This window comes from Tachyglossus aculeatus, chromosome 20 (genome assembly GCF_015852505.1).
Source record: "Tachyglossus aculeatus isolate mTacAcu1 chromosome 20, mTacAcu1.pri, whole genome shotgun sequence".
NCBI classification, from domain to species: domain Eukaryota; kingdom Metazoa; phylum Chordata; class Mammalia; order Monotremata; family Tachyglossidae; genus Tachyglossus; species Tachyglossus aculeatus.
In genome coordinates, this window is record NC_052085.1 from 467496 (window position 1) to 479892 (window position 12397).

Here is a 12397-nt window from a genome sequence, read left to right on the forward strand (position 1 = left end):
GCGCTGATAGAGGAAAGGGAGAGAGTCGGGGCGAGGTGGGAGGGGAGGGGGAGCTGAGGACCACCGGAGTCACTTGACCACTTCTGTACCGGTACGGTGCTGTGTGCCGAGCGCTGTTCTAAGCGCTGGGATAGATACAAGTTACATTCATTCGTTCAGTCGTATTTATTGAGTGCTTACTGTGTGCAGAGCACTGTAATAAGTGCATGGAAAGGACAATTCAGCAACAGAGACAATCCCTGCCCACAATGGGCTATGGAACAGTGCCTTGCACACAGTAAGCGCTTAATAAATGCCATCATTATTATTATTGTAATTATGGTATATGTTAAGCGCTTACTAGGTGCCAGGCACTGTGCTGAGTGTGCGCATGTAGATACGTGTACCGTACTGTACCGGTATGGTACAGCAGTTAGTACTCTACATCGACAATTGGTGCAGAAACTGGAGACTGTGCTCTGATATTAGCGTTTTTGTTTTTCGATGTGCCTATAATATTTCTGTTAGAAGATTGGTTGATAATTTATTTTCTCTCATGAAGCTCAATAGGCAGTAAGTCAATTGTATTACGCGCGTACTGTGTGCAGAGCACTGTACTAAGTGTTTGGGAGAGCACAGGGTAAAAATAGACATTCCGTGCCCACAACGAGCTTACTTCCAGCTCGCTACAGGCTACCAACGTTAATTTTGTATTCTCGACTGCCCCAAAATTATCTTCTGAAAACAAACAGTGTCAAGTTTAGGTTTGCTGAGAGGTACTCAGATGTGGGTTTTCTTTTCACATCCCGGGTTTAAAAGCCAGAGGCGGATTTGGAAGTAAACTAGAACGGGCCAGAATTTGTTTCCGGTGGAAGAAAAAGGCCTTGGATGGCTGCTAAGTATGATAATTATTTTGTCATAACCTCTGCTGACTCTGGGTTGCCCCACTCTGCGCTTCCCATTTTTAGGGATGCCCTGGGCTATCTGTCCAGTTTTTAGCATTCTGACTTTACCTGTATTTTCTGTAGCTGGCTGCCCCACGACTCCTTGCCCACTACTGGCAGGATGAAGCCCCCTGGGGAGGCAATCAGGAGCCTTTGTCTGGGAGCTGATCCCTTATGTCTTTAATGCCCCTGGGCAGAAACTGTGCCATTAGTAAATATTTGTGCCTTCACCCAGGTAGTTTGAGGGTGGCTGTTTTATTAAGATAATCAGTCTGAGGGATTTGGAAGTTACAAAACTCCAACGTTTTAAGCTCAGAAATTTTATGAACTGTTGCTGCTTCTGTGAATATAGAGAATGTATTTCTGTCTTCCCGTTGCAGTTGTTATTCTCATGAGTTAGATAATAATAATAATAATAATGACAGCATTTATTAAGCACTTACTATGTGCAAGGCACTGTTCTAAGCGCTGGGGAGGTTACAAAGTGATCAGGTTGTTCCACAGGGGGCTCACAGTCTTAATCCCCATTAAGAGAAAACGAGGCACAGAGAATAATAATAATAATGATGGCATTTGTTAAGCGCTTACTATGTGCAAAGCACTGTTCTAAGCGCTGGGGGATACAAGGTGATCAAGTTGTCCCACGCGGGATAATAATAGCATTTGAAAAGTGTTCCAGATGTGAGAGGGTCCACCACTGTGTGGTTGGAACTGTGGGTTCTGCATTGGCCCTTTCAGACGTATGCACTCATAGGTGAACTTCACTGTCATGATGTCTTCGAGTACACATGAAAGGTGTATGTATTCATGTACATATGCAAATTCAAAATTTGCCAAATGAATATCAGCCCACCCAGAGTAAACAAACTGAAGAATACAGCCACAAGATAGATGGTCCCCCGTGTTTTCTATTCAGTTGGTAGCCTTTTATATTGTCAATTTGATAAATTAACAAGATTATTTTTAAAAGGTAATTAAAATTAAAAGAAGGTAACCAAATAATTTTCTAGATTAAATGCCCCAAAAGTGAACATTTCCTATATATCAACAGTTTAAAAACTGTCCATTGGAGCTGTCAATGACCCAATTTTCCCTAATTCATCAGTAGCATTTAATAAGTGCCTGCTCTGTGCAGAGCACTGTACTAAAAACTTTGGAAAATATAATGGAAGTATATTTACAATCTAAAGGAGGAAATGGATACCACAGATTATTTCCAAGTAGCAGAAAGAGGAAAAAAATACAGATCTATCAATCAGTGATATTGAGCACTTGCTATGTGTAGAGCACTGTATTAAGCGCATGGAAGAGTTCATTTCAACAGAGTTAGCAGAGTTCCCTGCCCACAGTGAACTTACGGTCAGTCTAGGGAGGGAGACAGACATTAGTATAAATAAATAATTTTAACATGTAATTTAATATAAATACACAATTTATAATTATAATTTATAATTTTGAGAGTAAAGATAGATCAATAGGGTACTAAAAGGCCATACTTTCTTTATTATGTAGGGATATTGAATAAATCGATCAGTGGTACTTGTTTGGTGCTTACTGTGTGCAGAGCTCCTCTCCAAGTACTGAGAGAGTATAATGCAATAGATTAGGTAGATACGATTCCTTCCCACAAGGATCTTAAAGACTAGAGCGAAAGACACTAAAATAAATTACAGTTGGGTATGTACATAAGTATGGTGGAGCCGGGGGATATGTTAATATGCATAGTTTTCATTTTAGGACTTGGAGAATGACGCAGCTTTTCAACAGGCTGTGAAGACTAGCCATGGCAGACGACCTCCAGTAAGTGAAATTTTAAATGAATTGGAAGATTTTGTTGCACAAATTGCAATTGTAGACATTTGCAATGTAGACACAGGCTACTGTAAACATACATCCAGATTAGCCTGAACCATTAATTGCTGGAAGCACTTATTTTTTCAGTATTCCTGGGTTAGTTAGTTCTTTCTGGCGCATAAATGTACTTTTAGGGAGTAAGATAAGTACCTGTGGAAATACATTAGTTCCTTAAGAAAATTATAGCCAGAAATAGTAATGGCCAGTATCTAATTTCCTATTTGAGAATAATGTGCATTTTGGGAAGCTCTGACTACTTATGACATTGTCCTATATAAAAATGCCAGAAAATGGTTATTTTCAATGTCAGCAATTGATAGGATCAAGCTATTATCATGATTATCTTTGTCTGCCTGGATTATCTTTGTATAGAAATGCTCAGGGCGTGCCACTCCCTCCTCAAAAATCTCCAGTGGTTGCTTATCAACCTTTGAATCAAGCAAAAACTCCTCACTCCCGGCTTAAAGGCTCTCCATCCCCTCACCCCTTCTTAGCTCACCTCCCTTCTCTCCTACAGTCCCGCCTGTACACTCTGCTCTTCTGCCGCTAACCTCCTCACTGGGTCTCCTTCTTGCCTGTCCCGCCTTCGACCCCCCGCCCATGTCCTACCTCTGGTCTGGAATGCCCTCCCTCCACACATCTGCCAAACTAACTCTCTTACTCCCTTCAAAGCCCTACTGAGAGCTCACCTCCTCCAGGAGGCCTTCCCAGACTGAGCCCCCCTTTTTCCTCTCCTCCTTCCCTCTCCATTGCCCCCCTCCCTCCCTCTGCCCTACCTCCTTCCCCTCCCCACAGCACTTGTATATATTTATACATATTTATTACTCTATTTTATTTGTACATATTTATTACTGTTTATTAATGATGTGTATATAGCTATAATTCTATTTATTCTGAAGGTATTGACACTTGTCTACTTGTTTTGTTCTCTGTCTCCCCCTTCTAGATTGTGAGCCCGTTGTTGGGTAGGGACCGTCTCTATGTATTGCTGATTTGTACTTCCCAAGCGCTTAGTACAGTGCTCTGCACACAGTAAGTGCTCAATAAATACTGTTGATTGAATGAATGAATTATTTGAATCACTACTCTTGTAATTTTGCATATTAGGTCCTCTTTTTTACTAAGGAAGTACTTCGTGTATGGAAATCATTGGCTGATTACATTTCAGAGAATTAGTCACAGTGGTGTTTATTAAATGTCCCTTGGATGTACACACTGTACAAAAGGCTTGGAAAAGTACAACAGACTTTTGAAGTAAATTACCTGCCAACAAGAAGCTTTCACTCCAACAAGGAGAGACAGACATAAAGAATTTGTATTTACAAATAACAAAATGTATGTTAAAGAATGTATAGCATCTTTTAGTAACTAAAACCCGGGGATGTCAGCTAAACTTTGGTAATGGAAGAGCTATTATCATTCAGTGGTATCTGAATTACTGTGTGCAGAACTTTGTACTAAGCACTTGGGAGAATACAATACAACAGAGTTGGTAGAAATTGTCCCTGACCACAATGAGTTTACAGGTCAGCTATATGTGTCAAAACACATTATTTACAAAGGGTCATTTCTGTTTTAAATTGATGAAGATTTTAAAGTACACCTTCAAGGAACCATATTCATTATGTGGCTCTTTTTAAGGTCACAGCCAAAATTCCCATCACTGCAGCAGTTCGACCTCTAGCTACTGGGTTTGCGGTAAGTTTTAGTTCACTTTAACAAGGTTCTTGCCAAAATAAGATCTTATTTAGACCCGGTCCTAGCTTCCCACTTCTATCTCCCTGGGAAAATGAAATTGTCTGTGTCTTCTTTAACATTAGAAAATGATACACCAAAGCTGTATTCCTGTGTCCTATTTTCCTTCACCTTCCTTTCACCTCTTCTTTACCTCAAAGTTTTTCATTGTATGTATGCATCTGGTGTCTTTTCAGTTCATACTATGTAGCCTGTACTTGCCAATTCAAGCCTGTCGTATTCAGTCAGTCGTATTTGTTGAGCACTTACTTTGCGCAGAGCACTATACTTTGTGCTTGGGAAAGTACTTGACTTGGGCATATTTAACTTACAGTGCAAAGTACTGTACTAAGTGCTGGAGTAGAAACAAGGTAATCAGATCAAACACAGTCTCTGTCCCTCATAGTCTCTGCCAGTGTAGGAGGGAGAACATAGGAGCTAGACCAGAACCTTGAAGTCTTCATCTCAACATTTTACTAGAGTGAGAAGAGTGGTTTCCAGGAACCAAGGAGGCAGGAGAAAGTCACTAGCATTCACTGTGAAGGAGTGAGTGGCCACTGGCTGTAGACCTGGATCTGATGATGTATGTTCTGATGTATCTTGAACTCGCTAACCCACCCTGGCACAACTTTCTTTTTTGGAGCTAGTGTCTTTGGCAGAGACATGAAGAAATATGTTAGGAATTATGCACAGCTAGCATGATGGAAGTCTGGATGGAGTCTGATAACCTTTTATTGTCATTTCCGGCCTCATAACTCTCTGTGAACACATTTAAGAATGAATGCTTGTCAAGACTCAAAATTGTAAATAATTAAATTTTTCTGTTCATTAGTCCAAGACAACAACCCTGTCATCATCAATGGGGAGGCCAGTGACAGGAGCTGTACAGGTAATTCCATGTGCTTTGGCCCATCATCATTGTCAACAGCATTCATTGAGGGAGCTCACTCTGTGGATCTCTTTGTCATGTTCAGAATCTTGAGTTCATGGTTTTGTTTATAGTAAATATTAATCAGTTGTATTTTTTGAGTGCCTCCTGTGCACACAGAGCACTGTTCTAAATGCTTGGGAGAGTTTTGAAAGAAGTAAAGAAGTAAATTCCCTGCCTTCTAAGAAAGGAGACAGAATAAAAAGTGACCAGTAGAAAAGAGGGGTCACTGAATAAATAAGTGCTTAAATAGTAGAGTATGTAAATTGATATATTCAGAAATAGTACAGGTAGTTGGGAGTGCATGGGGCTGTGGTAGTTAGGATGATGGGACTTGGGGAGAAGAAAAACTAATTGGGGAAAGTTTCCTGGAAGAGGTGGAATTTCAGAAAGATCTTGAAGCTGGTGATAGATGAGATCAGGTAGATTTGAAGTTGAGCTATCAATTTCTCGTAGGACTACCTAAAATATAACTGCTAGTTATCAGTCAGTTGTATTTATCAATCAATCTTAGTTATTAAACGCTTACCGTGTGCAGAGCACTGTACTAAGTGCTTGGAAGAGTACAATATAAGACTGACAGGCCCTTTCCCTACCTACAGTGATCTTACAGTATAGTCCTGCATAGTGTTTGAACCTTAAAATGTCTAAAACTTAATTTCTAGAAAATTTTAAACTGCACTTATAGTGGCAAAACCGTAGAGTCTATTTTGGGATATTTTTGTAATCACCTTTAAGAATCTTCCTATAATGTTATTTATTTAAGGATGGGGTTGCTCGACCTATGACAGCAGTGAGAGCAGCTGGTTTCACTAAAGCAGCTGTGAGAGGTTAGTTTACCATCTCTTCCAATACATTATTTAATATATGGTCACGTATGTACACACATGCAGCCACATGGTGATTTTTTCTGATAAAACAAATCCCAGATTTCTGACTTACAGCCAAACCTGTCTCCTCTTCTGTCTATCTCCTTAGAATGTAAATGCTCCCATTCATATATAGGTACTGAATTCAAATCTTCTTTATTGTCTTTGATTCTATTAACTCTGCCAAATATTGGGATTTATTTTTCACTCGAAACAAACACATCTTTTGTTTAAAGAGTTCCTTTCATTTAAAGTGCTCAGATCCCCTTATTTGTGTCCTTACCCCTTCTGACATAAGTATCTAATGTTGTGCCCAGTAAACGACGACAAATGTGCAGGAGCACTGGGTTTTGAGGCGGTGCCAGAGCCGAGGTCCATCTCAGTATTTTGACCACTTAGCTGTCAATTTAAGACCAGCTCTTTATATTTTAACTCAGGTTCTGCATTTGACCCCCTTGGTCAGTCGCGAGGCCCTGCTCCTCCTTTGGAAACCAAAAATGAGGATAGGTATGCAGTTCTATTTTGAATTTTTCCTTTGCTTTTTAAAAAATAATAATAATCTGTTGTTGGGTAGGGACCGTCTATATGTTGCCGACTTGTAGTTCCCAAGCGCTTAGTACAGTGCTGTGCACACAGTAAGCGCTCAATAAATACTATTGAATGAATGAATGAATGAATAATAATAATAATAATTTGTGTTTTGGGGTTAGTGTATCCAGCAGCATGGTCAGGGAGTTTGGATTTTTTCTTAATTTTTTTTTTGTATATCAGGCTTTCCCCAGCATTGATTGATTGATTGAACCTCTTCTTTAAAGGATTTAAACTCTAAATATGTCAAAAATTGTGACAATCATGTGTCTTGAGACCAGCTTTAAAATTCTGTTCTAAAAATACATCAAATTTTCATACATTTTACTTTGTGACTAAAAGCTTTTAATTGTGTATTTTTCATTTTAGTCCAGAAGAAAAAATTCGACAGTTGGAAAAAAAGGTGAATGAATTAGTAGAAGAAAGCTGTATTGCCAACAGCTGTGGAGACCTAAAATTGGTAAGTTCACAGATTCCAGGACTCAAAGGGACCTTGAGAAGAGATTGAGTTTTTCTCTTGATTTGGAAGGATTGGTGCTTTTGATGGGTGGGCTCAGAGAAGACGGTCAGAGACCGAATCCAGGGTTTGGATGAGAGGCCAACCTGGCTTCACAGGCCCCTTGACTTTGGGTTGAGTTTTGTTTTATATTTTGTGACATCAAAGAAAAGTTGAGTATCCAGAACATTGTGATGAAAGCCAAACTTTGTTTCAGCCTCGAAAAACTTAGGATAGGAATTGAGCCAGCATGATAATCTACACTAATAATAATTATAATAATAGTGGTATTTGTTAAGCGCTTATTATGTGTCAGGCTGGGGTAATCAAGATAATCGGGTTGGACACAGTCCCTATATCACAAAGAGCTCACAGTCTTAATTTCCATTGTAAAGATGAGGGAACTGAGGCCCAGAGAAGTTACGTGATTTGCTCAAGGTCATCCAGCAGACAAGTTGTGGAACCGGAATTAGAACCTAGGTCCTTCTGACTCTACGAACTCTACAGTATGTAGAATAGTTTTACCTGGAGAAATCCCGACTAGTAGGGCTGCCAGGGTCCATTCTAAGGTGGTAAAGCCTTGGAGACCCTGGTCGGCCGAAGGGAACGGGCTTGTTGTGGTGCCAAACAAGGAGTCCTGAGGCGAGGATGCCTGCTGGGGAGAGGAGGCTCCTCCCCACAGGGACCAGCATGTGCTGAGAGTGCAGTGCTGCTGTAGGAGCTTTTTAGAGAACACTGTTGTCACTTTATTTGGAGTAGAGAATATGTATAAAATGCCTATTGATGTTCCCATTAACAGAGGATATAGACTATTAACTGAGAGGCAATTATCTGTTAAGGAAGATTAGCTTAGGGCTCTTTACTAAAAATCTAAGTTTCTTTTTAGTTTTATTATGTCCCTTTCAAGTTTAAAATTGTCTTTTTTCAGTCTTTCTTTAGTTCCTTTATTATTCTAGAGTAAACTGATCAGATATAGATTATTGCTATCGCCAGAAAGTTGATCGTATTATTACAAGGAAAATCAACATCCAGAATAATTGGACTATTTTGAGAATAACCACCTCTTTAAAATTTTCCCAGATATCTCATCTTGAATAAAATCAAACACCCTAGTGCATTGTTAACATTTCTAATACCCTGGATATGTAAACTAAAAACAGTAAATGGAAAAGCTCTTCCATGCTGGGAATGTGGTCTTTGTGTTGTTACTGTTCAAACAATAAACTTAAACTGTAGGTTGGGCTGTCATGTTCATTCTGTGCAGCTTCTGCTAATTGTCAGCTCTTCTTAAATTTAAGAAAAAAATGTGAAGAATCTGAGTTTGTAACTGATCATCACTCCTCTGCTCCTGCAGCCTTTCGGACCAGTAACTAATAACTAGAAGTTTCTCTGACCGTGTCTGTGGGTATCGAAGGAATGTTAATGGCTTTGGATGATGAAAAAGCTTAGATATTACCCTGGAATTTCCAACATCCTACTTAGGGAAAGAGGTTGCGATGCTACAGATTGATTTTTGCACATGTTTTTGATTTCCCTTGTTAGAGATGTGACCAGTGGCCTGTGTCGGGCATTGTTTAGGTAAATCGTGATGAGGGGCGGGGTGTCACCATCCCCTGGCACCTCTTGGATTTTTGCTTTTAATATTGTCATTATCACGTGATCATCCTTACTCTTGTGCTGTTCAGCTGCTGGGATTTGGAGGGTGAATCCACATAGTTCAGAAAAGCGGAGACTTCAATTTTCTACTATTTGAAGTTCTGAGGTTATTTTTTGATACATCCGAGGGCATTCTAAACACTAGATCTGATTTCAGGCATTGGAAAAGGCAAAAGATGCAGGAAGGAAGGAGAGAGTCCTGGTGAGACAACGAGAACAAGTGACAACACCAGAAAACATCAATTTAGACTTAACCTATTCAGTAAGTGCCAAAATGTATGCTGGCTCAAAGGTATTAATTATTCTATCCCTAGATTCCAGTGGTATTTAAAGATTGTCTATACCATTTTAGTGCAGTCATTCCTTGAATTGAAAATGATGTTTTGTTTCTAAATCAATTTCCTATCAGTCATCTCCTTTTATTCCTATGATGTCTTTATAAGGTAAAAGGGAGCAGCCATGTTAAAATTTACAGTCGTTTTTTGACTTACGGCCCATAAAATAACTAGCAGTAGTTTTTTTAAGATTTCTATATTCCTGGTGCCTGGAAAATTTGGGATGTACTACCATAGTAGATTAAAATGCTAATTATAATTAGGGTTTCTATGATACTTTTTCTCTACTTCTAAAGGGACTTTTCTACATGTCTTTATGGTTATTTATATAAAAAAAATAATAGTGACCACTGGGCATAGTTTTCAAATTCTAAATAAAGCAAGAAAAGGAAGGGGGGACACAAAAATTTTAAATCAAAAGAAAAAGACACCAAAATAGTATTCTCCTGGTTATATCTATAATCCTCTTTTTTTTTTTTTCTTTGAGCAGGTCATGGCCCTTTCCCAACCTTGGGCTATAACCTCTGTTCTGTGAGTTAAGCGTCCTTGTGAATGTGTGGGTGAATTAATCCTTTGGTACACAGCCATTCTCCTCCCCAGCAGTCAGTAGAAGTAAACACATTCTCAAATGTCTGGATTTATGCTTAGGGAGTAACTTGCTCATTTAGCAGGATCTGGCCCAGAATTTTATAGTATACATTGCACATCTGTTGAAATGTCTTTGATGTAAGAGGGTTCTAGACATTGGAAATAAAAGCCCAGAAAATACAAAGTGATTTTATAGGGCAGCACCATGGACTTCTCCCAGTATCATTATATTCAAAGTCATTTGAATTGCAAACATTCCTTACCTTCTGCCTTTCATGTTTTCTGTTTGCTTCGAGACCCAACTTTTATTTTCAAAAACGTTTTACTGTGTTATTCTTAAAAATTGCATTGCTTTCAAATTCTGAAATAGTTTTATTTTCTTTTTTTAGTGGTATTTGTTAAGTGCTTACTGTATGCCAGGCACTGAACTAAGCACTAGGGTAGTTACAAACCAGTCAGGTTGGACACAGTCCATGTCCCACACGGGGCTCACAGTTTTCATCCTCATTTTACAGATAAGGTAATTGAGGCCCAGAAAAGTTAAGTGACTCGTCCAAGGTCACACAGCTCACAAGTGGCTGAGCTGGAATTAGAACCCAGGTCCTTCTGACTCCCAGGCTTGTGCTCTATCCACTAGGCTATGCTGCTTCTCTTTAATGTAGGAAAATGATGGTCTTCTCATATTTTTCATTTGCATTCTTTTCTAGGTTCTTTTTAACTTGGCCAGTCAGTACTCAGCTAATGAAATGTACGCTGAAGCACTAAACACCTACCAAGTTATTGTGAAAAATAAGATGTTCAGCAATGCAGGTGAGTTACATATGGAATAGTTTTCTAATAATAAAGGTTTCGTAGTTGTATTATAACCAGTTTGAAGCTACTTATTTTTAACACAGTGAAAAATGTACATGCAGTTTTGTCCTTAATGTGTGTTTTCAATATGCTTTTGGGATAGCACACAGTTAAGGAACCAGGGAACATATTTCTGGCTTTGCTAGACTTTCTGGGCTTGGTGCACCAAGTACTCAGGGAAACTGCTCATACATCTGTGCGTCGTGTTGGGATGGGTGGCTGTGACGGAGCAAGTTTTTTTTAATGCCAGATTTCCCCACTGTGCAACACTCATTTTCTAGTATTCCTGGGTGGATTTCCCCAGCCTTAATGACTGTCTAGTTGTGCTTTTTGGTTTTTGCTTTCTAATGGAAAAAAATTACGATTAAAGCACAATTTATTTCCCTGTTAAATATTGAAAAGTCTTTTAAAGTCTTTTAGCGATAAAATAGCTTAGGCTGTGGTAACGTATCAGTAGCCATTAGCGTAACTTTCCTGACCAAAGCTTCCAAAATGTCTTTTGGTAACAGAGGAACCATCATTGTCCAATAGTCTGTGCTGCTGCCTCTCTGCTCCTTCCCATCCCAGCTCTTTAAACTGGGGTGAGATTTTGGAGGAAAGTTGAGCAGGGGCAGAAATGTCAGGAGCCCCGGCTCTGGCCCCGTGGCCGATATCCTTGGGGTGAAGGTGGTGATGGAATATTGTCCATGGTCTGTGCTTCACGGGGAGACCCGTTTCCTCCTCACCCAGCTAAAACTGCCCAAAAGACCTAGAACTACGTTCTCCAGGGCTGCTCACAAAGGAAGTTGGCAGTGAGGATTTAAAGGGTCCTGTAAAGACAATGCAATAACCTTTGTTAGGAGGGTGGGAAAAGAATATCATTTATTCACTTTTTTTTTTCCTCAGGGAGACTGAAGGTGAATATGGGAAATATTTATTTAAAACAAAGAAATTATTCCAAAGCTATCAAGTTCTATCGGATGGCTCTGGACCAGATCCCAAGTGTCCATAAAGAAATGAGGTGAGTAACTATTATGGGAACTGTGATCGAGGTTTATTTGCTCAGAGACCAGGTGACGACGGTAGTTCAGTGGCCATAGGCCCCACAGGTGTGGCCAGGCCACCCTGTGCTACAAAGACCTATATCTTTGACCCAGTGAGCCTGAATAGTCCCACATCCCAGATCTTGTCCCTGCCTTCCGAAACCCCTCAGGATTAGAAGAAATCAATCAATCGTATTTATTGAGCGCTTACTGTGTGCAGAGCACTGGGAGTCAAAAGAAATCCTGGGTCATCCCTGCTGTTGCTCTGTTGTTGCTGGAATCAATGATGCGACAGGGCTGGGAGGGACCCTTGTCTCTAGCCCTTGCTGTTTAGATTCCCAGCGAGTTCTGCAGTGGGAAGGAAGAAGGGCAGAGCAGAGCTGCAATATCTAGGGGAACAGTAGGACATGTTCCACCTCCCTGCCACTTGAAGCTGACCAGGTCTCCAAGGTTTAAGACCAGGAAATGAGACCCTCTCACTGAATTGGCAGGGCGGAGCAAGAAATAAAAAATTCCTCACAGCTCTACTGTACCTTGGGGAATGGAAGTATA

General features: G+C 39.9%; 1 protein-coding gene across 7 annotated transcripts in view; it reads left to right on the top strand.

The window, feature by feature from the left end:
* Window positions 1-12397, top strand: part of IFT88 (intraflagellar transport 88) — a 43998-nt gene that overhangs the window by 3105 nt on the left and 28496 nt on the right. For 4 of the 7 annotated variants that reach the window (XM_038761792.1, XM_038761797.1, XM_038761791.1 and 1 more), the window contains 9 exons: window positions 2661-2723; window positions 4419-4475; window positions 5344-5400; window positions 6206-6269; window positions 6746-6815; window positions 7266-7356; window positions 9206-9310; window positions 10679-10781; window positions 11709-11823. In XM_038761792.1, the coding sequence (XP_038617720.1) occupies window positions 2661-2723; window positions 4419-4475; window positions 5344-5400; window positions 6206-6269; window positions 6746-6815; window positions 7266-7356; window positions 9206-9310; window positions 10679-10781; window positions 11709-11823 (725 nt within the window). The remainder of the gene's footprint in view (window positions 1-2660; window positions 2724-4418; window positions 4476-5343; window positions 5401-6205; window positions 6270-6745; window positions 6816-7265; window positions 7357-9205; window positions 9311-10678; window positions 10782-11708; window positions 11824-12397) is intronic. The other 3 variants (XM_038761795.1, XM_038761796.1, XM_038761794.1) reach the window with 2 other exon arrangements.